The sequence below is a fragment of the Amblyomma americanum genome, chromosome 3 (genome assembly GCF_052857255.1).
Source record: "Amblyomma americanum isolate KBUSLIRL-KWMA chromosome 3, ASM5285725v1, whole genome shotgun sequence".
Classification (NCBI taxonomy): Eukaryota; Metazoa; Arthropoda; class Arachnida; order Ixodida; family Ixodidae; genus Amblyomma; species Amblyomma americanum.
Genome location: NC_135499.1, coordinates 27,311,814 through 27,339,197, shown reverse-complemented (window position 1 = coordinate 27,339,197; position 27,384 = coordinate 27,311,814). Strand labels below are relative to the sequence as shown.

General features: G+C 46.3%; 1 protein-coding gene and 1 pseudogene across 2 annotated transcripts in view; one reads left to right on the top strand and one right to left on the bottom strand.

Moving 5' to 3' along the window:
* The first annotated feature begins 11,528 nt into the window (after nt 1-11,528).
* LOC144124489 (uncharacterized) overlaps nt 11,529-27,384 on the top strand; it is a 1,136,493-nt gene continuing 1,120,637 nt past the window's right edge. The window contains exon 1 of one of the 2 annotated variants that reach the window (XM_077657186.1): nt 11,529-11,762. In XM_077657186.1, coding sequence (XP_077513312.1) covers nt 11,702-11,762 — 61 coding nt within the window. In that variant the 5' untranslated portion in view covers nt 11,529-11,701. The remainder of the gene's footprint in view (nt 11,763-27,384) is intronic. The other variant, XM_077657185.1, reaches the window with a different exon arrangement.
* LOC144126325 (histone-lysine N-methyltransferase SETMAR-like) lies at nt 15,167-15,987 on the bottom strand (annotated as a pseudogene).

Genomic DNA, 27,384 nt, shown 5'->3' with positions numbered 1-27,384 from the left:
CGCTGCTGCCGAATGACCGCTGTGTCAATCGCTGGCGCTTATCAGCTGCAAGACCCGTGTTCACGGTGTAGGTGCTTGCGTTTAGTTCCCACCATCCAGACGTTCTGTGCAGTTGCCTCATTTCAGGCAGTACAAATACGGACCTTATTGTCCATAATCCTTGCGATCGTCCGAGGGCACGCGGGGGCCAGAACTCCGCAGGAGGAATCCAGCTGCTGAGAGAGACGTAATTATTAGGTCAGCTTTGTGCACTGCACGATGCCGCTGCTGTCGAATGACCGTTGTGTCGATCGCTGGCGCTTATCTGCTCCAGGACGCCTGTCCACGGAGTAGGTGCTTACGTTAAGTTCCCACCTTCCAGACGGGCTGCGCAGTTGCCTCTTTTCAGGCAGTAAAACACGAACCTTACTCTCCATATTCCTTGCGATTGTCCGAGGGCACTCGGTGGCCAGAACTCCGCAGGAGGAATCCAGCTACTGAGAGAGATGTAGTTATTAAGTTAGCTTTGTGCATTGCACGATGCCGCTGCTGCCGAATGACCGCTGAGTCGATCGCTGGCGCTTATCAGCTGCAAGACCCGTGTTCACGGTGTAGGTGCTTGCGTTTAGTTCCCACCATCCAGACGTTCTGCGCAGTTGCCTCTTTTCAGGCAGTACAAACACGGACCTTATTGTCCATATTCCTTGCGATCGTCCGAGGGCACCAGCTTGCCAGATCTCTGCAGGAGGAATCCAGCTTCAGAGAGAGACGTAGTTATTAAGCAAGCTTTGTGCACTGCACGATGCCGCTGCTGCCGAATGACCGTTGTGTCGATCGCTGGCACTTATCTGCTCCAAGACGCGTGTCCACGGTGTAGCTGCTTACGTTTAGTTCCCTTCATCCAGACGGGCTGCGCAGTTGCCTCTTTTATGGCAGTACAAACACCGACCTTATTGTCCATAATCCTTGCGATCGTCCGAGGGCACTCGGTGGCCAGAACTCCGCAGGAGGAATCCAGCTGCTGAGAGAGACGTAGTTATTAAGTTAGCTTTGTGCACTGCTCGATGCCGCTGCTGCCGAATGACCGCTGTGTCGATCGCTGGCGCTTATCAGCTGCAAGACCCGTGTTCACGGTGTAGGTGCTTGCGTTTAGTTCCCACCATCCAGACGTTCTGTGCAGTTGCCTCATTTCAGGCAGTACAAATACGGACCTTATTGTCCATAATCCTTGCGATCGTCCGAGGGCACGCGGGGGCCAGAACTCCGCAGGAGGAATCCAGCTGCTGAGAGAGACGTAGTTATTAGGTTAGCTTTGTGCACTGCACGATGCCGCTGCTGCCGAATGACCGTTGTGTCGATCGCTGGCGCTTATCTGCTCCAAGACGCCTGTCCACGGAGTAGGTGCTTACGTTAAGTTCCCGCCATCCAGACGGGCTGCGCAGTTGTTGCCTCTTTTCAGGCAGTAAAACACGAACCTTACTCTCCATAATCCTTGCGATTGTCCGAGGGCACTCGGTGGCCAGAACTCCGCAGGAGGAATCCAGCTATGAGAGAGACGTAGTTATTAGGTTGGCTTTGTGCACTGCACGATGCCGCTGCTGCCGAATGACCGCTGTGTCGATCGCTGGCGCTTATCTGCTTCAAGACGCGTGTCCACGGTGTAGGTGCTTATGTTTAGTTCCCACCATCCAGACGGGCTGCGCAGTTGCCTCTTTTCAGGCAGTACAAACACGGACCTTAATGTCCATAATCCTTGCGATCGTCCGAGGGCACTCGGTGGCCAGATCTCTTCAGGAGGAATCCAGCTTCAGAGAGAGACGTAGTTATTAAGTTAGCTTTGTGCACTGCACGATGCCGCTGCTGCCGAATGACCGTTGTGTCGATCGTTGGCGCTTATCTGCTCCAAGACGCGTGTCCACAGTGTAGCTGCTTACGTTTAGTTCCCATCATCCAGACGGGCTGCGCAGTTGCCTCTTTTATGGCAGTACAAACACGGACCTTATTGTCCATAATCCTTGCGATCGTCCGGGGGCACTCGGTGGCCAGAACTCTGCAGGAGGAATCCAGCTGCTGAGAGAGACGTAGTTATTAAGTTAGCTTTGTGCACTGCACGATGCCGCTGCTGCCGAATGACCGCTGTGTCGATCGCTGGCGCTTATCTGCTCCAAGACGCGTGTCCACGGTGTAGGTGCTTACGTTTAGTTCCCACCATCCAGACGGGCTGCGCAGTTGCCTCTTTTCAGGCAGCACAAACACGGACCTTAGTGTCTTTAATCCTTGCTATCGTCCGAGGGCACGCGGTGGCCAGAGCTCCGCAGGAGGCAACCAGCTGCTGAGAGAGACGTAGTTATTAGGTTAGCTTTGTGCACTGCACGATGCCGCTGCTGCCGAATGACCGCTGTGTCGATCGCTGGCGCTTATCAGCTGCAAGACCCGTGTTCACGGTGTAGGTGCTTGCGTTTAGTTCCCACCATCCAGACGTTCTGTGCAGGTGCCTCATTTCAGGCAGTACAAATACGGACCTTATTGTCCATAATCCTTGCGATCGTCCGAGGGAACTCGGTGGCCAGAACTCCGCAGGAGGAATCCAGCTGCTGAGAGAGACGTAGTTATTAGGTTAGATTTGTGCACTGCACGATGCCGCTGCTGCCGAATGACCGCTGTATCGATCGCTGGCGCTTATCTGCTCCAAGACGCGTGTCCATGGTGTAGGTGTTTACGTTTAGTTCCCACCATCCAGACGGGCTGCGCAGTTGCCTCTTTTCAGGCAGTACAAACTCGGACCTTATTGTCCATAATCCTTGCGATCGTCCGAGACACTCGGTGGCCAGAACTCTGCAGGAAGAATCCAGCTGCTGAGAGAGACGTAGTTATTAAGTTAGCTTTGTGCTCTGCACGATGCCGCTGCTGCCGAATGACCGTTGTGTCGGTCGCTGGCGCTTATCTGCTCCAAGACGCGTGTCCACGGAGTAGGTGCTTACGTTAAGTTCCCACCATCCAGACGGGCTGCGCAGTTGCCTTTTTTCAGGCAGTAAAACACGAACCTTACTCTCCATAATCCTTGCGATTGTCCGAGGGCACTCGGTGGCCAGAACTCCGCAGGAGGAATCCAGCTATGAGAGAGACGTAGTTATTAGGTTAGCTTTGTGCACTGCACGATGCCGCTGCTGCCGAATGACCGCTGTGTCGATCGCTGGCGCTTATCTGCTTCAAGACGCGTGTCCACGGTGTAGGTGCTTATGTTTAGTTCCCACCATCCAGACGGGCTGCGCAGTTGCCTCTTTTCAGGCAGTAAAACACGGACCTTACTGTCCATAATCCTTGCGATCGTCCGAGGGCACTCGGGGGCCAGAACTCTGCAGCTGGAATCCAGCTGCTGAGAGAGACGTAGTTATTAAGTTAGCTTTGTGCACTGCACGATGCCGCTGCTGCCGAATGAACGCTGTGTCGATCGCTGGCGCTTATCAGCTGCAAGACGCGTGTTCACGGTGTAGGTGCTTACGTTTAGTTTCCATCATCCAGACGGGCTGCGCAGTTGCCTCTTTTCAGGCAGTACAAACACGGACCTTATTGTCCATAATCCTTGCGATCGTCCGAGGGCACTCGGTGGCCAGAACTCCGCAGGAGGAATCCAGCTGCTGAGAGAGACGTAGTTATTAAGTTAGCTTTGTGCACTGCTCGATGCCGCTGCTGCCGCATGACCGCTGTGTCGATCGCTGGCGCTTATCAGCTGCAAGACCCGTGTTCACGGTGTAGGTGCTTGCGTTTAGTTCCCACCATCCAGACGTTCTGCGCAGTTGCCTCTTTTCAGGCAGTACAAACACGGACCTTATTGTCCATATTCCTTGCGATCGTCCGAGGGCACTAGGTGGCCAGATCTCTGCAGGAGGAATCCAGCTTCAGAGAGAGACGTAGTTATTAAGTTAGCTTTGTGCACTGCACGATGCCGCTGCTGCCGAATGACCGTTGTGTCGATCGCTGGCGCTTATCTGCTCCAAGACGCGTGTCCACGGTGTAGGTGCTTACGTTTAGTTCCCACCATCCAGACGGGCTGCGCAGTTGCCTCTTTTCAGGCAGTACAAACACGGACCTTATTGTCCATAATCCTTGCGGTCGTCCGAGGGCACGTGGTGGCCAGAACTCCGCAGGAGGAATCCAGGTGCTGAGAGAGACGTAGTTATTAGGTTATCTTTGTGCACTGCACGATGCCGCTGGTGCCGAATGACCGCTGTGTCGATACTGGCGCTTATCTGCTCCAAGACGCGTGTCCACGGCGTAGCTGCTTACGTTTAGTTCCCATCATCCAGACGGGCTGCGCATTTGCCTCTTTTATGGCAGTACAAACAGGGACCTTATTGTCCATAATCCTTGCGATCGTCCGAGGGCACTCGGTGGCCAGAACTCTGCAGGAGGAATCCAGCTGCTGAGAGAGACGTAGTTATTAAGTTAGCTTTGTGCACTGCTCGATGCCGCTGCTGCCGAATGACCGCTGTGTCGATCGCTGGCGCTTATCAGCTGCAAGACCCGTGTTCACGGTGTAGGTGCTTGCGTTTAGTTCCCACCATCCAGACGTTCTGCGCAGTTGCCTCATTTCAGGCAGTACAAATACGGACCTTATTGTCCATAATCCTTGCGATCGTCCGAGGGCACGCGGGGGCCAGAACTCCGCAGGAGGAATCCAGCTGCTGAGAGAGACGTAGTTATTAGGTTAGCTTTGTGCACTGCACGATGCCGCTGCTGCCGAATGACCGTTGTGTCGATCGCTGGCGCTTATCTGCTCCAAGACGCCTGTCCACGGAGTAGGTGCTTACGTTAAGTTCCCACCATCCAGACGGGTTGCGCAGTTGCCTCTTTTCAGGCAGTAAAACACGAACCTTACTCTCCATAATCCTTGCGATTGTCCGAGGGCACTCGGTGGCCAGAACTCCGCAGGAGGAACCCAGCTACTGAGGGAGATGTAGTTATTAAGTTAGCTTTGTGCACTGCACGATGCCGCTGCTGCCGAATGACCGCTGTGTCGATCGCTGGCGCTTATCTGCACCAAGACGCGTGTCCACGGTGTAGGTGCTTACGTTCAGTTCCCACCATCCAGACGAGCTGTGCAGTGGCCTCTTTTCAGGCAGTACAAACTCGGACCTTATTGTCCGTAATCCTTGCGATCGTCCGAGGGAACTCGGTGGCCAGAACTCCGCAGGAGGAATCCAGCTGCTGAGAGAGACGTAGATATTAGGTTAGATTTGTGCACTGCACGATGCCGCTGCTGCCGAATGACCCCTGTATCGATCGCTGGCGCTTATCTGCTCCAAGGCGCGTGTCCATGGTGTAGGTGTTTACGTTTAGTTCCCACCACCCAGACGGGCTGCGCAGTTGCCTCTTTTCAGGCAGTACAAACTCGGACATTATTGTCCATAATCCTTGCGATCGTCCGAGACGCTCGGTGGCCAGAACTCTGCAGGAAGAATCCAGCTGCTGAGAGAGACGTAGTTATTAAGTTAGCTGTAGGCTTGCTTAGGGCGGGTCTCGCCTGCTTCTCTTTGTGGCTCCCCACGGCGCACGTTTTGGCAGAACCTGGCGATGTGTCCGCGACCCTGGCAAGCGAAGCATACGATTTCTTCAAAATCTCGCATACCGCGCCTGTAGCTTTGTGGCGGTCTCCGGTTTCCAGCGAATGGGCGCTGTTGAGCGCGCGCTTCAACCTGGCGTTCCACCTGCTGAGATAGCAGCTGTTCTAAGCGATCTAACTGCTCTGTCAAGAGATCAACCTCAGGGTTGAGCACCGCTCTCTCTATGACGCGTACTCTCGCTGCGGCTGTCGTTAACGCCTCATTTCGTTCCTCATCCAATGCGGCCTCCACGGCTTGGTCGAAATTGCTCGGCTTGAGCGAGAGCACGAACCGGCGCACGGGGTCTTGCAGACCAGCCACGAACAAAGCGGTCATTTCCTCTTTAAGCATATCCTCCGCGTATTTCTTCTTTAGCTGGTCTCCTTCCTCCTCCCTGCTTAACGTATCGCGCGCTAAGCGCTGAAGCCGCGACGCAAACGTTCGCACGTCCTCTCCTACCATCTGTCCGGCGTCACGGAACCTCTGTACCCGCACGTGACGTGGTTCAGTGTCGAAATGCTCAAACGCGAGCTTCTTAAATTCCGCAAATGATTTTGTGGATTTTACTTTTTCGTCTCGCCATGCAAAATCATGAGCAGCTCCTGCCATCTTACACCTCGCCATTCCCAGCATTTGAGCATCGGACCATCCCCCCATTTTCCCAATCTCTTCTAGCATGGAAAAAAAATCGCAGATTGGAACCTCTGTTTTATCTCCCGTAAACGTCGGAATGACGCTTCCTAATGCCAGCATGCTTGCTCCGAGCGACGGCTGTGGAGTGGGAGCTCCCTCAGATACAGACTTTTTTTTCTCAAGCCCTCCAGTGCCTCAAGCCTCTCAAGTGGGGGTAAAAGTCCCACAATCAGTCCCGTGATTCCATTTTGATTACAATTTTGAAGTCATGAATGTCACAGCATTCAGAGGACATTTGCTTTTGAGACCCCACTTCTGACACCAGTGTGATGACCCCCATAATGCGCAGGTCCACACGGGACGGAGAGGCAAAGAGACACCGTATGGCTCAGTTTAAACAAACAGATATATTCAATAATTACACATGATTAAGATTATACATCAGAGGCTGGGGCGTCCGAGCTTACGTGCCGACGACTTCATGGGGGCGATGGAGGAGCTCCGGAGTTGATCTCGAACGGTTGGTGGCAGAAGCTGCACGCCGTCGGGCTTCGGCGCTGAAGGCCCTCTTGGCGAACGATGTCTTCCTGAGCGTTTTTCTTCCGTACTGCTTGTCGATTTTTATATCCTCTTCTCCACACTCCCTAGGGTGAAGACGCCCACGCCGGAGGGGAAGGAGGGGGGCTAGGGCTTTCACTTGGGCGCACAAACATACCACCGCACTTATGGTCTCGCCCCCCTCACGTGTTGAGTCCGAGGGAAAGAAGGTTGTCTTCGAGGTAGCGCATAGCGTCGACTGTGGTAAGGCGCACTCTGGCCCGCTGACAGTTCCCGCGGGTCACCGGCCTCAGCTCTCCATCCATCAACTGACACTCGCTCCTCAAGGTAAGGCGCGCTCTGGATCGCTGACAGTTCCCGCGGGTCACCGGCCGGGAAAGTGGTCCCTTGTCCTGGGATGTGCTCGGGAGGCCTCTCCTGGAACCGCCACGGCAATTGGGGAGGATAAAGCCCGTTTCCCCGCGGCGGCGGCGGCGGGTCCGGTTGGGTCCGGTTGAGCTTAAACCCCTTCGTTCTGGTCGTCACTCTCAAAGAGCATGGCTGGGTAATTGATGATGCCGCTGTCATCTGGGTCTCCGTCTACGCCGCGCCGTCGAACGCGGAACCTCGTAGCACACACAAGGAACGTCACAGTGTCTTCGGTAATTTTTTCATCCTGTTTCGAGGCGAACGCCTTACTTTCCTCATTAAGAGAAAAACCGGCGACGCCCGTATATGTACGCAGCTGGTACAAAAAAGATGGTGACGTCATCGGCAATGCCTACATCACGAGCAATGTAAAGTTGGATTAGGGTGGATTATTGTGTATTGTTCTGAAAAAGGGATGGATTCTGGTAGATTGTGGTGCAATAACGCAGTTAGCACACAATGTCTTCGAAACGTTTATTTCAGAGATAAAACAGATAAAAGGGATTTTCCACCCAAATAAACGCTTTCAAGACGTGTTTTGCCGCCAGGATTCTCTCTGTCCATGGCGAATCAATGTCCGGGCAGGCGCAGAATGTGCAACACATTTTATTAACACTGGACAGCAGCTGTACTTAAGGCACCATTAGTTTTTTAGAGGCAAAGCCGACATGTGCACGCCAAGCAGAGGGCGCATTAAACATCTTAGTCAAAACAATATCGACGCATTTCTATGGGCGCATTTCGCTTAACAGTTCTTTTCGAACTGCAATCTATTGGTCACTAACTTTGCGGCTTATAAAGGCTGTTGCGGGATGAAACAATAACCGGTGTGCCACAGAGTCTGTGCAAGGAGGCGGGAAAATTCGCGATCTGATTGCGCCTCATTATCTCTTTTAGTTTGGTTTAGGCCGTTACGCAATGCGTGATGCGGTCAAGGCCATTTTTATTTTTTCTTCGGCTGCCCATCACTTTAAAAATGTTTCGCGACATATAGAGCGCGGACATATATATGCACATCACCACGCGACTAAAAGAAGTAGCATGTCTCTGGGGATCCTGAATGGGATCTTAATTGCTTTTTTTTTTCTGATGCACCAATCGTCTGCGTCACATTCTGGCGATATGGCTTATTCCAGGTAGGCTTTTTTTTCTCCGCTACCTCATTTAATGCAACCTACTCAGATCCTGCTTATGCCGTTTGTTTTGGATAAGATATTTTATTCAACGCAATGAAATATTTGTTTTGATATTTTTTTCTCTTCATCTGCACGGAATAGCAGCAGCTGACGCCTCCATCATGCTTGCAGCGTGCAGCAGGATTGTTATGCAGTGCAAGCTTGATGTGGGCGCACAATGCTCTGGCTCCTCTCTTGCTGAACGAAACGAACAATATTATTTCAAACACCTCGTATTTCAAACACCTTGCAAACTACCTGCATTCGTACAGAAAAGGCCCTTGTCATTCGTGGAAGTTTTTTTACGAATTTTGGAAGAGGTATTCTGTAGACCATTTTCAGAAGCTTCTAGACTGCGCCTAGAAGACGGATTTTGAAACGTCTTTCGGCGCGGACATCAGGCGAGCTATATGACTTGTTTAAGACGTTAACCAGCTGAAAACGGATTTTCAACACTGTTTCCTAGCCGTTTGTTTCGCTTCGGATGGTTGCTTTGAAGGCGTCCTTTATCTGAGTCAGTGCTAGCTGGGAGAAGCTGATTAAGTTGAATTACGGTGCATTATGGATGGTATACGGCAGGCTGCAGTAGATTTAGAGTGCATAACGTAGGATGAAGTTGGATTAGGCTGGTTTAGAATTTTATTATGTTGCAGTAGGTTGAATTAGCTTGGTAGATTGTGATGAATTATTTTAATCCATATTGATCCAGAGTGAGCCAACTTATGACACCCTACTGCGACTTTTTCCAATGTAGTACACTCTCAATCCACCGTAATCCGAATCGTATACAGCATGGCGACCCCTCATGACAAGCAGCTTTCGCATATTGAGCGTTTGAGGTCGCAACACACCGTAGGTGCGGTTACCAGGAATATGGCAACGGGTGTGCTGCGTAGCAACTCTAGAGGAGACGCATGTAGCGTGAGTAGTTATCTGCCCCATCTTTATATAACGGTGAGGACGAAGACGACGCCAGACGGCGCTGGACACGTAGCTCGCGTTTGTTCCGATTGCTGAAAGTCCGATGGGTCGCTGGTGCGACTGCGTCATACATGTCAGCGTATTGTGACAGCAACTTCTTTCAAGCAATCCGGATTTTGAAGCGAAAGCTTCACTACGCTAGGTAAAGCCGATTACGCCCTGCGTTGCCGGCATACCTTAAAATGATCCAGAGGTCAAGTACAGCTTTAGGCCTCCCCATATGTGGCCCACCATGGCGTAACAACACTTGGCTTTTCACCTTTCGATTCGCCGGTAGTGGGCAGTACATTTGGCCGCATCATTCATTGGGCGACGAATCTTTCGCGATCAACCATTAATTTAACTGCCACCTGCCAGGGTGGCAGGGTGGGCACGCTGCCTATCCAGTGTGCGGAACGCACTAAACTTTACAAACGCCAAGCCGCGTCTGCTTGCCCGATACACCACAGCTTTCGCTCTCTCACCAGGTTCAGCAGTTGTTAAACAGCAGCTGATTTTTCGGCGACAAGAACGCCGGCGCCAGCCTTTTTGCACAACGGCACTTTTGCGTTGTCCGGTAAAATTATCAAGCAAAGCTGCATATGTTTTCCTAAACATTACTGTAACGTCAAAAACGAACATCGTTTCAATATCGCATCCTAAATGTTACTGATTAAGTAGTAACCAAAAACGCATTACAAGGATTACCAGCATTTTTCCTATGGGTGTTTTATTGAACAAGTTTTTCAACTAGCAGTACTTCGCAACTAAACCTCTTAATTGTGACTGCCATAGCTTGCAAACAGAGGTTCATTATTTTGTTAGAAAAGTTTTCTTATTGCATATTCAGCACTGTATCACTCATGCGACGCCATTCAATACTGGCTAAATAAGGTTTTCTCGTAGTCTCCGTTGAAAGGTGAGTAAATTGCTTGAATTGGTTGTGGTGTACTGCAAACACAAGAGCTGCTCTCATTGTTAATCTTTGCAAACCACTGCTTTTACGCACCGTCAGAACTGGCGAGTCTGCTTATACTTTACTGTTTTAGTCAATGCTGCAATTATTTTGTTTAAATGTTTAATTAAGATAGGGCATAGTTGTCCGAACGTACAATTTCAGCTTTTAGGAGAAATTAGAAAAAAGAACGTTAAGAAGAATGAATTAGCGTGAGCCGCCCCTCCCCTTCTCCTAGTGTTTCGGTCCCACGTACCTGCGATGATATTCTCATCAGCAGGGAAGTCGGGTCGCGCGGAGGTTATTGCATATTCCCCACAATCAAAATGCCCAGGAAAGAAAACAGTCCAAAGACGCAACACAGCGAAGAGACGAGGCACACACACGACGACTGGAATAACAACTGTCCAGTGGGTGTGTGTGTGTCCCGTCTCTTCGCTGTGTTCCGTCTTTTGACTGTTTTTTTTTTCCTGAACATGTACTAATTGACCCAGATTTCAACTCTACATCAAAATGCCGCTGCCACGGCCAGCATTCGCCTTTGAAAAATTATTTCAAGCATGGCTTTAGTCTTCGGAGGCAAACAAGTACGGAAAAAAGAGCGCATCTGCAGCAGGCCCACATTTTGGTCTGACAAAAGGCGCAAGCATGCAGCTCAGATAAGCGCGCTTCAGTTTCACCCTCGAGATAACTCGTTGCCATATGTTTGCTGGCGGCGAGGCGAGCTCCGAGATAGATAGCAGTGCTATCAGCTCAAGGAGCCAGCGTTTTATGTGCCCACTTCACTCCGAGGCACGCTGAGGAAACCAAATGCCCGCGATAAATTAAAAAGCAAGAAGCTATGGCTTATGAAATTTCGCACTGCATTATTTTTGTCTGCTCAAGTCTCTTTAACGAAACGCATCGACTCACAACAGAGGTTTTTTTTTTTTTGCTGCGCATTGTCATTTCAAAAGCCAGGAGGGTTTCGGTGAGGATGAGATCCAGGAGCCGAGATTTCAATACAGGTTATAGAGCCATAGGTTACTAAAGTTATTCAGGAATCGGCCACTATCGCTTCATCCAAGGATCGGGCACGAACTGAAACACCTTTCATTATCTCCACGTCGGTGCACCCCAAGAGATACTTTAGACAACCTTCGCCAACAGACAGTGCCAAGTGTCCTCTTTCTGAGCAGCTCAGCAATTTCTGCCTCCACGAGATGGCGCCAGAAGTGCTGCCCACTCCCTATCGTTTGGCCTTGAGACACCCGGAGCCTTCAGTTACCGTCTATCGTCTGTACTGCACAGGCCTGATCTTGCTCTTCCCGTCTTCTGATCCCAAATAGCGATACGCATCTCCTCGCCGGAAATACGCGCTTTCAATCGGTTCCCAAGTGAAACAGCGTGCACAAAGACTTCGTGGAGGAAGTGTGCTAGAACTACGAGGCATGGAATTACGGGAAGTAAATGTGGCTGTGACTGTGCTTGTGCTTTTCGCCGTTGGCAGAGGTGAGTGCTGCTACAACCTGTTTACAAAGAATGCGCAGAGTTTTTGCGCTTTTGTAGGGCTGTTGGTAAGAAGCCGACTAGCACAATTTTAACATATCATCCCGGGTGATTGCACGGCTGGCCTACTGTTGGTTTTCATCTGCTTATCATCGCGTTGTATACAGTGCAGGCAAGAAAAAAAAAACATTATTACACTGCACCGAAATTTGCAGTTGCGGATTCGCGGCGTTAGTTCGTGCGAAGCCTTTGTTTCTTCCCACAAGTTCCAGCCGCAATGAATGTGGACTGAAATAATTTTTGAACGCATGTATAGTATGCGGACAACTTGCGTCTAGTATCCGGCGCAGAAAAAAAAAACTTTCGGGTGCGCTTGATTATATAAGTTTACGAAACAACAACGTGTTAGCGTTAGGTCTCCTTGCTTTTAACTGTTTCTGTTACACTCCTTATCTTCACACAGTGCGACATATTACTAGCATTAAAATACACGCGAAGGACAGAGAGCAGAGACACACAGGACAGACTCTAGACTTCAACTGCCGTTTATTGCACACGTATGAGAAGAAATCACTATGCGGATCTGCGCATGCTCGATACACAAGAAAAATTTGTTTAACACGATCGCTGGTTATCGCCGACATATAGAGCACAAAATAAAAAAGAAAAAGTAAATTCACAATAGAATGAAGCGCGTGCTTTTCACCAGATAAGCAATTTCTTTGCTTGTGAGGGCTATTGAAGGCGTGCTCACGCATTTCTCTCCTGCTTTATTGATACAAAAAGCCTCAAATATTTCCCTATCTACCTGCTTTCGAACCGCTTCAGCGCGCGAGTCCTGCGAAAAAGAGGGATGCACTCTTCCTCTTCTATTTCGCCATGTTTCAGTGTTTGTACTTGCAGCAATGGGTCGCCAAATGGCCACCTACCATCAGCGCTGCGACTGCTGTTCGATGCTTCCGCAATCTTTCATTCAGACACTGAGCCGTCTGGCCTATGTAGTACTTGCCACAAGACAGTGGTATCAGTTAGACCACTCCAATGATGCAGTTAACAAACCGCGTGGCCTGATAGGTTCCACAGGCTATGGCTTCCTTGGTGGTGTTCACCATGCTGCACATCGTGGACATTTTGAGTGGCGCCGAGAAAACAACGCGTAAGCCGCACATTCCCGCCACCTTTTTGAGGCGATGGGACAGGCCGTGAGTGTATGGCACACATACAGGACGTCCCAGGGGACCACCACTGCTGAGGTGTGCTGACCTACGTCCATGCCTTACCTCTTTGACAAGGCTCTCGGCGACGGACGTGAGTGTGCTGTCTGGGAAGCCAGCGCTGCTCGGACGGAGAGCCTGTTGTTGAACACTGAAGGTCACCTTTTGTTCGCATGATTTCTGAAGGGCGGCTTTTAAGCAGTTCAAAGCTATCCCTCTCTTAACAACTTTTAATGGGCCAAATTATAGCTTAATCTAGGCTTTTTTGACCAAGGACAATATGTCCAACAGACCGAATGATCATTAAAGCTGATCTTTAAATCAAGGTACTGCAGGCAACCCTCAGCTGGAACCTCACGAATTAATTTCAGTCCCTTCGCACATTCTTTAAAAACGCTAAAACGCCCTCCACGAAGCTTTCTGTTTCCTCAGGCGCCACTCCTTTCAACAGAACAAGATAATCGCCGACATATCTAAATATTTTTTCGGAAAAGGTCTTGTCAGTGCGCGAAAAAATTTGTCTATACAGGCTAAAAACAGGTCACTTAAAACTGGAGCAATGCACAAACCAATGCATATACCTTGCTTCTGTAAGTAGGGATCAACGTTAAAATCAAGAAGAGTAGAGGAAAGATGAAAACTCAGCAGTTGCAAGAAGTTGTCAAATGACAAAACAGAAGAATTTTGGAAGGAGACTGAACCACGAGACTCGATGCTCTCCCTAACAGCGATACAGAGCTCTGCGTGAGGTACCGAGTAGAACAGTTCCTCCACGTCAATAGAAAACCTATAACGCATATCTGCGATGTCCTCGTGTGTCGAAAGAAAGCCAATAACGTCATTCGAGTTCCTTGCAAGAAAAGATCATTCAATTGCAGCAGGTCAGGGCTCTTTTTTGCAGGAACTTCGAGAGTTCACCATGCCAACAGCCTTGCTCAGTGACAATAGCTCTCAGAGGTATTCCTTCCTTATGGGTCTTGGCTGAGAAAAACAAGCTCAGCTTGTCCCTTTTTGCACCAATAATACTTCTGGCGAGGCAATCAAGGCTCATTTCATGGCACAAAGCCAAGGTTCTTTTCTTCCCTTTACCCGGAACATTCTTGGAGCGCACAAAATTTTTTTCCACAGCTCTGCATGCTTTTTCACTGAACGTTGATATAGGCATAACAACAAATCCCTCTTCTTTATAGGAAACGAGTAATTTGAGATCATTTTCCTTTAGATATTATACTGTATCTTTTACCGCCAATCTTAAGGCTGATTTCTGCGGTTTTTGAGGGGAGACGTTCCACCGTTTCTGAGGCACACCTCTTATTATCGCTGCTAGCGCGGCTCGCTATGTACTTGACCATGCCTAAAAGAGAAGCAGGCAATTCCACAGGTTCAATGCTAAATTTAGGTCCGAGTTTCAACACTTCCTCGACTTCAGCAGATATGTCTTGTGTTCTAGCATGAACAGATGCGCAGAGTGATTTCTTCTCATACGTGTGCAATAAACGGCAGTTGAAGACTAACGTCTGTCCGGTGCGTCTCTTCTCTCTGTCCTGTGTGTGTATTTCAACGGCAGTAAAATGTCGCAGTCTCTGGATCAAAGGCACCAACTAGCCCAACTTAATTCTTTAATCACACTCCTTACCTTCTGTTATGTACAGGTAATGTATTTATATATATATATATATATATATATGCTCGTATATTACATTTTATTAGTCATTACAAATTTGACATTCCTGTCTCGCCCACATCTCCCCTAGAGATAGAAAGGAGGGTTCCCTCCCTCCACTTTGCCACCTGGCTACTGTGGCAGGTAGCCAGTGTGCATACCACTACACCACTGGACCCTCGAGAACTTTTTCTTCGTGGTTGGGCTTCCAATGCAAAGGCATTAATACGAGGTCGGTGAGAAAAGTATCCGAACTTTGGCCGAAGAAAAAAACTGTCATAACTGGAGCGTTGGTAACCTAATCACCCTCAAAGTAGTCTCCTTTGGACTCCACACACTTCTCCCAGCGGTGCTGCCATTGTTGGAAGCATTCCGAGAAGGCCTCTTTCGGAATGGAGTTAAGCTCAGCTGTCGTTGCAGCGTTAATGTCCTCTCTTGTCTGAAATCGCGCACCTCTCAATGGCCTCTTGATTTTGGGAAACAGCCAGAAGTCGCAGGGGGCCATATCAGCAAAGTAAGGGCCTGTTGAACTACAGAGTCTGGTTTTTCGCCAAAAAAGTCTGAATCAAGTGCGAGGAATGTGCGGGAGCATTGCCGTGATGGATGCGCCAATTTCCTGCTGGCCACAAGTCCGGTCTCTTGCGCCGCACAGCATCACGTAGGCGACGGAGGACATCCCTGTTGTACTCTTTTGCGATTGTTTCACCATGTGCGGCGTACTCGTGGCGTACCAAACCGCGGGAGTCGAAGAAAGCAGTCAGCATCACTTCGACGTTGCTGCGCACTTGGCGGGCCTTCTTTGGCCTTAGTGACGTGGAATGCTTCCACTGTGACGACTGGGATTTGGTTTCCGGGTCGTACACGTACACCCAAGACTCGTCACCAGTGATTATGGTGTTCATGAAGTCGGGGTCGCTGTTTGTGGAATCTAGCATGTCCTGTGAGACTTCAACACGAAGTTGCTTTAGCTCCACCGTGAGCAGCGTCGGCACGAATTTCTCCGCAACTCTCTTCATGGCCAAATCTTCGGTGATAATGGAATGGCAGAAAAAGTGCTGATGCCCTCTTCTTCCGCAATTTCTCGGATAGTCACACGACGGTCCCGCATCACCAAAGCTTTCACTTCGGCAATGATCTGGTCATTTCGGCATGTTGATGGCCGACCGGAGCGTGGCTCACTCTCCACCGATGTGCGGCCGTCTTTAAACCGGTTGTACCACTGATTAATCTGTGTGTTGCTCATTGCATCATCACCGAAAGCTGTCTGAATCTTCCAAATGGTTTCCACTTGGCTGTCGCCCAGTTTCTGACAAAATATGATGCAGTAGCGCTGCTCCAGTCACTCCGCCATTTTCCTTGCAATTCCATAACTGACGAGGGCTTGCACACTACCTCACTCAAACGCTGCGTCCCAGCGACTGACGCTATCGGCAGGCGGTTTCAATGTCGGCTGATGCAAGCGATCTTGTTTCATATCCATCAGGTGTTCGCCAAAAAAAATAAGGTCGGATACTTTTCTAACAGACCTGGTAAGATGAACGCGTGCTCCTACGAAAGGTTCTGCCGATGACGAACTCGATGTTGTACTGAGGCACAGATCCTTCAGGTCAATTGCTTTTGCGACTTCAGTTATTTCGTGGGACAGCTCATCGTAGGAAGTATATTCTTAATCCGTTTCGTGATCGAAGTCGCTGTTTTTACTTTCTCTTTTTTGTGTTGCTTGTTTCAAATTCAGAACAGCGCACTCTACAGAAGGCAAGCGCAAATGATTTAACGTATTTTAATTGCAACGCTACGCTCCCGCCTCCCGATGAAATGCTTCAGTCAGTAGAACGCCATTCGAACCTGATTTCTGGCCACGTAGTTATTGCGCACAGTGGACTCCTCCTGCTAGCAAGGCTGAATAAAAGCTTAATGTAGTGAAAATAGCAGAAGGAATAAAGAGTACTGGGAGCGACCATAAGAGATTAATCGTAATTTTTGGGATTTGCAGGAAGGACGAACATGGGCAGCAAACCTTAACATGCAGCACGGAATTCGGTACATGAGTGACCATCATTCGATGAGCGTATAACAAGCTGTAAAGTGCATTTTTAAACGCTCAAAGAGGTCATGACCTTATGATGAGGCTCGCGATAATTTAAAAGGAGAGATATACTTGGTGCTGTAGCAAAACCGGCCGAAAGGCAAAGAGTGGCCCAAGTGTTGGTGGGACGTGAATATTAAAGCAGCAGTATCAAGCCGCCAGGCAGCTTCCATGGTACACCTGAAAGCAAAACAAGAAAATAGACCCTTGCCTCAAATTTCAAAGAAATTGGGCGAGTACAGAAAAGAAAAGAGCCATGTTCAAATGTACGGTCCAGGAAAAGATTAAGGCTACGATCGATAAGTGCTGGCAAATATTAGAAGACACGGTAAGCAGGCACCTAGCAAGTTCTTCAGCCACGTGCTGACAAGACAAATTCTGAAGAATCGTGTCACCGTTTACTGGATGGCGATGGTAACTAATTATAAGATGAAGCTCCGATGCGATTTCTTTGCAAACAGTTAGGGGAGACTTTTTAGAAAAGAAATACGGCAAGTCAGCAGAAAGGAGTCCGTGGAGTGGGGATGAGGAGGGACAGCGAACGTTTGGTTTGGCGCTTTAATGAAGCCTCTGCTATGACAATTAACTTTTCATAAAATACATGAATTTTATAGTGTTTAGAATATATTATGGATTTATGTAGACTAATGAACCTTTAAACGTTTGGAGGTATAGATTCTTTTAAATTCGAAAGCATTTCTATGCTATGTCGACGGGGTCGTGTCACTAAAAGATGTCCGCTGCAGTTGTGAGGTCCTCAGAGGAGGTAGCGTTAAACGAATGCTGCAATCGAAAGAGGGTGATGTGAGGATGATGCCGCAAAAATAAATGTCAACGCAATGAGTAGTTAATTAATTAGAGCCAAAAATGTCGAAAACGTCGAAACAGCGCGGACGTCGATATAATGAGTAGATGGTAAAATGGATATGAACGTCTAAATAGTAGCAAAATGTTTAACAAATTGAGATAAACAGTTCACAAGAAATGGAAAGCGTTTAGGAGACAAAAGGGATGAAAAAAGAATGAGTAATTAGAGGCAAGTAGGCAATTAATGAGAAGCAATGGTAATGGGCGGATAAATAGACAAGGCGCGTATATAGTGAGTGGGCGGGAACGAAGCGTGGCGCCAATTTGGAAAATTCAATATGGTTGCCGGGATGAAACGAGGGTATAATCAGAGTTAATCGATAACCAATCATCAAGTGAACGGAAAATTTGAAAGGCTACCAATGTTGAGGAGGCGTCAAAGCTTTCTCATTCTTCCAATGCGGATAGCTGCAGTGATCGCTAATTTTTCCTTTATGGCACACAACTGCAGTTTTAACACGAAATATTTTGCTTTTAAATTTGTAATCTTTAGATGAAAAGAATTAGCTTTCCAAGTCGACAAAAATGAAGGCACGACATTTAGAGTAAGCACCAATCCACTCATAAATTTTCATGTATCGTCTTAAATAATATGTAACGTTCGCATGTTTACATTGCCAATTTTGCCTGAGGGATGAAACACCGTTCACTACTGCTTCAGCAGAGAGTAAGATTACCTGCGTATTTGCTCTCACAAAGGATTTTGAGGATTGCTGTGCTTTCTTCACCAGCACAGTGCAGCAGGCCTACAGTCACCTGTGAGTGGCATCTGTCAGAAAATACTTTTCTAAGTGAATTCTGAGGACGGAATTGAAGAGATTCCATTATAACTGCCAAGGAAATAGTGGTGTACTATAGGCAAGGCTCTAATTAATCACCATTCAGCAAAACGGAATTAGCCTGGGCTAGTCGGCACATTTCGTAGGAAAAGGTGCAGCGCAAAAAGACAGGACTATAGAAGCGGACAGACACAGGCGCTGACTTACGACTGATGATTTTATTGCTGTGGTACATGTACAGGTGCCGGACTAGGATGATATTAAGTAGCTCGAATAAATTTCCTGTGGGTGAGTCATAGGCTGCAACAAGGTAACCATGTGGTCTAGTTGGTAAGTATCATACACAACTTCAGCAGCGAAAGTACATGCGCAAGTTCTTCTCTTGCTGTTCTCCTATTTTCGCTACTGAAGGTATGTCTAAGTCATAAGGGCTGTTGGATATATTGCGCACTGTCTTTTTTTTTTGCAGGACCTGTAATTTATTTAGATTTGTTAACGCTGTAGTTCCCTATAGAAGCAGAGCATAATTTAAATGAGTAGAAAAATATAGTTGTAGTTTAGGGGCTTTATGTTTGAGGGAGCATGTTCCGAAATTTGATTATTACACCTCAAGCTTTCGAAAGTTTTTCCTTTAGTATGCTAACGTGTTCATTCCATGACATGTGTTCTTTAATGATGATGCCTAGCGTTTTCATATCAGGGACGCAGGTATTCTGGTGCCGTTAATGTTTAGCTATGGAAGTCTGTCGACAAGTGTATTTCTCGTTCGAAACACGGCTGCCTTTATTTGGTTGGTGTTAATAACGAAAAAGCTGCCTTGACTTCATTCATGCAAATTTTTAGGTGTAGTGTTGCCAATCCGGGCGAGTTCTTGGAGAGTAGATGCGCTGAAAACCAGTGTGGTATCAAGGAGTCAATTATTTATCATGGGCGTAAAAAATTTGCTGCACGTGTGTTGCTAGTTATATCAGCAATGTATAAATTAAAAAGAAGTTGGCCCAGAATGCTTCCCTGTGGGACTTCGGTATTGATAGCAAGAGAATTCGAGCGCATTTTATTAATTGTTACAGTTTGGCTACGCGATCTTAAATATCCTTTAATAATTCTAAGATGGTTCCACATAAGCTGCATCGTTCGAGTTTTGTAAGCAAAGTTGCATGGCTTAGAATTTCAAATGCTTTCGATAAATCAACTTAGACATCCGATGTAAGTAACCTGCTTTCAAAACTATTTTATATTATCTTTTTTAATTGAAGAAGTGCTTGAGTTGTGTACCTTCCAGGTCGAAACCCGTATTGTGCATTAGATAGAATTGAATATTTCTCAAAAAACGCGATTATCCTGGAAAATATGACCTTTTCGGAAGTATTGATATTGGCCTGTAATTTGAGAAGTATTTCTTGTCTGCGTTTTGTATATTGCGTTTACTTTGACAATCTGCAGTTTTTTTCTTGAACTTCGCTCACGAAAAAGAAATGTTGCCAATGTGCGTTAGGACAGGTATTAAGTTTATTACGTATTTGACTTGCTGCAGCTTTAAGTTGTCATTGTCGCAGTAATTTTTGTTTCTAAGGGTCTGAAATAAAGGGAATATTTCTTCTTCACTAGCTGTGTGAAGAAATGTGTGTTGGCTGCATTCAGGAATATATTTTGGCACTATGTGTCCGGAGTTATCCTCTGCTAATATGATAAAATAACTGCTGAAATAGTTGGCAACGTCGGTGTCCAAAAAATCTCACCATTTCTGTTTATTACAAGTTGGGAGCTGCAGTCTTTGGGCTTATTAAAGAGAGCATTTACCTGTTTACAGGTTTTCTGTGGTCGGGATAGTCTTTCATAAGAAAACAATTGGTCTAGGTAGCACTTTTTTAGCCGAGGAATTGTTTTGATTCTTATTTCTCAGTTTCTTGAAGTTCTGTAAATATGCTGTATCTTTTCGTTTTCAGTGAATCGTGCAACAAGCTTGTTTTTGTTACGGATCATTGGGAAACATCCCTTTGTGATCCGTGGCTTCTGTGCATTTGAATTGCTGTGCATCGTTTTCATGTAAAAGAACTGAGCACGGGCAGTTCTAAATTTTGTAAGGAAACTCTAGTACGCAATATCTTTGATTTGCCCCATGCACATCATCTCGTGACATTGTTGTTATTGCACTGCGGAACTGCATTAGTGTTGGTTCGGTTATGCTCTGAAATGATATGCTTTTTTTTTCTCGCGCTGTGCGGATGTTTTTTTGGACAACTATGCATATGGGCAGATGATAACTATAAGAACTGATCACTGCTCCTGGCAGTATTCTGTGGAACAGCTTGAGGTCAGACGAACCCACGAAGAGAACGGACTTACCTACAAGCTCTATAAGAAGTTTTACCAAGAAATGCACTGCAGTATTGCACTGTTGGTGCAGTTGGTACAAATTCTTTTTATTTCGTTGTTTCGTCTGTCCTGACTCCTGATGCTGTTCATAAAAAATTAACACAGACAAGCGCTGCAAGTTTAATTTAATTTAATTATTTATTTTGAGCTGGAACACAACACCTACTGCGGGAGCAGAGGCTGAAGGCTGCGATGCCTGACGACGCCCTTATCTGTTCGCAGTACAGCATAATAATGCTCGTAAAAAATGCAAATGTCGAAACCCATTTGAACTACATAAAGGGATTGTTTAAATGCGATAGGATGCAAAAAACTCAATATCACTGTCAAAATAAATATAAATTTATGAACACACAGATATTTATATAAAGGAATATGTGAGAAATGTAAAAACATTGTTGCATAAACTGTTCAGGACAGCTTTAGGATCAGTTTAGTAGCTACTGTGAGTAGAACCACTTATACTGTGGTTTTTAAGTGAGTTTGGGGAGGTAAGGAAATTGATTTTAGTCTTCTTTATTTTATATCAGGAATACTTGTTATATGCTCGTTTCTTCCATAATTTGTTCTTATCTTTGGCATGCGCCTTTCTTCCATCCAATTGAATTATAAAGGTCACGGCGAGTATCATGGGTGTAAATTTTAATTAGATATATTCCATGAAGTATTTGAATCTAATATAACTGATAAGCTTTTAAGATCTATGTTTCCAAAAAAGGCACAGAATGGCAGTGGTTGACATTTTCCACCAAAAATTTGAAAACACTAGGAACTTCTTCTGCTAGATCAAAAGCTCCTTATAGTTTTTAAGAGTAGTTAAATACGTAAAAAGGGGCCCTATTCTCTAGATATGCACTGCAATAAAATGGGCAGTCTAGCTTGTTGGTAGAAATTCATTTGTTTGGGTGGAACCGTTAAAAATTTGTTTAGTCTACAGAATATCAATTGACTATCGACAATGATGTCGACGGATTTTCTCTAGACAAATCCTGCAGACAAGTTTGTTCCCAATGTATATATTTATGGCCATGCAGTTTTAGTAGATTATATGTATACCCTATCAAAAAATCTTGTATATATTTGTCATATGTGTCTAGCCCATACGATATTATGGAATATTTGTCATAGTGCCCACATATGCGATACGTGCCCACTTGTCATACGTGTGTTATGTATCTCATATGTAAATATTTTGGGACAGAGGAACGCTGGACTGGAATTGACAAGATGGGAACGATAAAATAGCTGCCATACAATATAGGAAACTAAAAAGTGAAGAACTGGACAAAAAAAAAAAAACTCCATGACCAACAGGATCTGAACACCATCCTCTAAATCCGCAGCGCATAACAGTATACCCTCTACACCACGACTTTTTTATGGCATAGAAATAGTGCCGAAAAGAAAAATCTAAGCATACTTACGCCACAAAACAACATGCCACCATACCACTGCCCGACACCACATTCCAAAACATAAGTCTGGGAGGCACACACATGCATCTAGTTAGGGGAGCCAGCTATAGGCGGCTCTTCTAGGGCAGCATATACTCCCCGCACCAAAGCGCATTGCTCACGAAACAAAGATTTCGACGGCCGTGGTTAATCGACGTGGCGGTACATCATGCGGCTCTTCCAGAGACTAAAAAGTCCCAGCAACATAAATAGATCATATGGCACAACACAGTTTTTCTCCTCATGCAAAAAACTGTACTGTAGGGTGTGATTTCAAAGTCCTTCTTAATTATTCGTTGTAATATGTCCCGGAGACTACATCATCAATGCACACGATAAAACAATGGTCAATTGTCTCTGGTGTATTGCACAGGCGGCAATTCACCGACCATAGCTCAAGCATCTCCTTAGCATGAAGTCATGCCTTCAGAGGCAGCGTGGATGTGTGCAGTTTAAAGAAGAATGTTTTTGCAGCAGAAGTGCATACTCGCCTAACAAGTTTTAAAACACAGGTGTCAAGGAACTCCAGAAAAGGTTGCTGATACAACGGATCAGGAAGCAGATACTCTGTAAGTGCCTGAGTCATCTGCCTTCTGGAGAGGCTATACAGGTAGTCTAAAAGAAAAGCGCACAGTGAGGAAACTGAAGGTGTCAGCAACTTCCTTAAGGAATCCCCATAAAGACCCCTCGCGAGTGTGTCCCATCGATGCGAATAGGAAAGGCAAATAAGCACTGAGGCGCCTGAAAAGCACAGCTACTAAGAATGTGTGGTTTGCCGATGTGAAAAAGAAAAAAAACGCGAAACAAGCTGATGCACGAATAAGTGGACAAGGCCGATTCCACCATACTCTAGAGAAAGAAATATATTATCGCGACGCATGGGTTCCAATTGGTAACGCGATACGAAGGCAGAAAATATCCAGTGCATCACCTGTACTTTCTTCCTCGCAGAGTGGAGAACCTGCAGCACATAGGCAAGTTTGGCAAATAAAATGTTGCATACTTGAGCCCGAACAAACACTTACAGTTCCTTACCCATCCAGTCTGAGATTATCGCCTGGTGGAGATTATCTCTGAGTCCCAGTAGGCTCCACTTTTGCGAATTTGGTGAACAGGAACCCCTAGGTACTGAAGGGTCCCGCAGTCCCAGCTTATGCCACCAAATTCACTTGGTGTTGTACCACAGTGACCCAACCAAAACCTCCTGGACTTATCTAAATTAAGAGCTGCACCTTACACCTCCCAAAACTGTTCAGTAAAGCGTAGTGCTTCAAGGACACACTTTTTGTGAGAACAAAAGAGGGCGACATCATCTGAATAGTCTAAAATCTTAAGAGTGGCGGATCGGGCTAGTTCGTGCACGTTTGTAATTTTTCGCAAGCGCTAGAAGAACACGGACAAACAAGGAGCAGGCACGGACGACATGGACATGTACGCTCGTCCATGTCTCTTTCTTTTTTGTCCGTGTTGTTTTAGCGCTTGCGTAAAATCTTAATTTCACAATGTGCCAGGGAGAAACCAGGGATAGCTGCGGTGTCAGTAATACTCAGGCAAAGGGGCTCAAGATATAGGGAAAACAAAGGCGATAATGGACAGCCTTGGCGAACAGATAATTTCAATCGAATAGGTTTGGTTAGCTCTTGGTTCACAATTAGCTTTTTATAGGACTCCTTATAGCACAGTCTTATGCCCCTAAGCAAAACATCTCCAATATTTGCATGCTCTAAGACCTACTCCACGATTGTCACATGGAACAGTTGCGTTATTTTTGTATAAGAAAACTCGCGCTGTCCTTTCCATTACTTTGCAACTGGACTGTGAGACGTGAGGTGAAGTGGATATTTGCCCGGTTTAAGGAACGGAACTAGAGAACTGTACTTCTGCTGATACTGTGAATCTTGATGTGGACTGCGATAAGCATTGAAACATGTGTTCATGCGAGGCAGGTTTCTCGACACATGTGTCTCAAATTTGTCCATACGAGACTTATTTCTAACACATGACCACGCATGGACCATATGTGTTCACAAGAGGCACATGTCTCGACACGTGTAACTCATATGCTGCCCCTGAGTTCATACGAGACACATTTGGGACACATATGACCTACGAAGCATATATATGTTCATATGAGGCAGACGACTTGACACAAATAAGTCATATGCTGTCCATATAACCACATATGAGACACACTTGTGACACGTAGAGCTGGTGACTCCGTAATGTACTATCGCTATGGAAAGAAAATCAGACGCTGCCTCTTGCAGAAATGCTGTAGAAGTTCGAGCATGCGTCAGCCGGTTTATTCATTCATTTAAATATTTTCGACAGAATCGGGCAAGGTGTACATGCAATACATTCATATTGTTCATCTTGTCTGGATAGTCGAAGCAAAAGGCGTATTGAAATGCGTGCCGAGGCCTCGGAACCTATACTGCACGACACCGGTGCGATGATCAGAAATACATTGCATGGATAGGGCAAAATGTAGAAGCGCAAAAAAGGTTGAATTGTACTGCTTAGATACGCTAGCAAATTATTCCTACGTGCGCTAAGAAACACAAAACCACCAAAAAATATGGATGCACACAAGACATCTGCACATACATACTGCGATAACCTTGATTTACGATGATGCAGTGAAGATCATGATTTTGCCAGAAGGTATGAGTCACATGACTTTAAACGTGATTACACTGCCTAGGGACGCGCTGCACTCGGCGAGACAACAGAATTTCCTACACTGGGCGTTTCACTTAAGACAAGAGAATTTTTAAAAATACGCTTTTTGAGTTATAGGAGCGCTTTTTTCCGGCATAGCATTTTCAATGGTGTACCACATAAAAATGCAGTTAAGATGCGCTCACTAGCAGACTGGTTAACTAATATTGAGTATTTATTGTCAGTAGGCTCCTCAGTTTTTTTAGAGGCGTGTAGCACACCGTAAGTAATATTGATATCAGTTTTTAGAATTTGGAAACCGCGGTTTCCCTCGGCGCTCTGGCCCAAAAAATTCTGGCTATTTTGACGAGCTGCGTGCACTGGAGAGGTTGTTTTGCCTGCAAGCTTCTCGACAGCGCATGTATTTTGGCGCGACGCAGCTGAAATTTGTTGCGCCACAGCGCCGAGGGTAATCGAGCTTACGGAATTCTACAAACTGGTATGGATATTACTTCCAATGGGCTACGCGCCCCTCAATATTTAAAAGGCCGAACAGCAACATTTGAAGTCAACCATTGAAAATCAACGAACCGGCCTGGAAGTTATCGCATGTCTTAGCTGTGTTTTGGTGTAATGCACCGCTGACAATGGCATGCCGAAAAAAGCCCTCTTCTAAATCAAATAATAATAATAATTGGTTTTTAGGGAAAGGAAAATGGCGCAGTATCTGTCTCATATATCGTTGGACACCTGAACCGCGCCGTAAGGGAAGGGATAAAGGAGAAAGTGAAAGAAGAAAGGAAGAAAGAGGTGCCGTAGTGGAGGGCTCCGGAATAATTTCGACCACCTGGGGATCTTTAACGTGCACTGACATCGCACAGCACACGGGCGCCTTAGTGTTTTTCCTCCATAAAAACGCAGCCGCCGCGCTCGGGTTCGAACCTGGTAACTCAAAAAGACCATTTTTAAAAATTGTGTAGTCCTAGGGGAGAACGCCCTGTACATCCTCTTGACTAAGAAGGGGACATTTTATTTATTTATTTATTTATTTATTTATTTATTTATTTATTTATTTCGTTTACCTTCAGTGCCAGAGGCAATATAGAGGGGACTGGTTACATAAATAACAAAAACTAAACAATAACAGCAGGAAAGAAATTGGTAATAATGAACTGATAGCTCCTAGTCATCATTTCATTATTACCAATTTCTTTCCTGCTCTGTAGATTGAAATGATGACTAGGAGCCATCATTTCATTATTACCAATTTCATTCCTATCATACAGTATTCGTCCATTTCTTGAACCCAGACGGTGAATTTGGTTCGGGTAAGGCGTCGACTAGCTCGGGGTAAGCAATGAGCAGTACGGGAATTTGATTTCATTTTTATTTCCTTAAAGACCCCCTTCTGGGCGTATTACATAGCGCGGGGGGGATGTTAACGTAAGTGCATATAACATATTTCTTCTCCGACACCAAATTCCGTTCGTTTAATTTTCCGCCCGTTGTAAAGAATGTTGTGTTTCGTTTTGGATGACATGAATCTCACACTGATAGGGCATTGATGGTTGGAGTTAAGACCGCCGGGACGATAAGCGCGTTTGATATATTTGGCATCTGGAGCTATCTCCAGGCGCTCCAAGCTGTGATCGATGACGAACTTTCCGGATTCAGTCTATGACTCATGGAGACACGGATAAGGTAGACCATAAAAAATAAGATTATTTCTACGCGAGCGGTTTTCCGCATCATCCAGCATATGTGTAGCTCGATGATGCCAAGTCGTGAATGAAGCCAGCAGTCTCTTCAGCGGTTGTTTGCACTGCCTCCAGGTCTATTTGAATTGTAGGCAAAGCCTGACAAAGTTTCTCAAGTTAGTGAGGCGATTGTTGAAGTCAGATATCGCTCTATCGAGTGAAACCTGTGTGCAGGCCGGCTGCTGGTGATGAACGACGTTTATTGTCAATAGCATTTATTGTATTGTATTGGGTTTTATGGCGCATAAGCTACTCGGGCTGTCATGCGCCAAACACATGGTATAATTTACTTCAAAAATTGGGTGTCCTCAGCGAAACTCCTTGTGCGGACAAGGACTCCGAGGAGCCCAACAAATCAAATGTAGACCTCAGCCTTCTTCTCAGGCTTGACAAAATAGATGAGGTGCATGACAAAATGCGTCAAAGCACATGGTAACGATTTTTAATTTAATGATTCCGTGATATATTTTAAAATCGCTGCTTCTTTCAAGAAACGAAAAACAGATGAAGTACCTATGAGTGGATTATCTTCTGAAAGTAAATTGGTATGAGAAAGAACGCGTTCATTGTAAGACACAGTAAAATATTTTTTTACTTAGCCGTTCGAGTTCTGTGCACGAGAAAAGGATGTGATTTACTGTGAGCTCACCACCACATTTCTCACATAAGGGTCTGTCTTGTTTTGTCAGTAGAATGCAAGGTGTTAGGTGCGCGTGTGTGTGTCCGATGCGCAGGCGGCACAAAATTACTTCTATACACGTTCCTGAT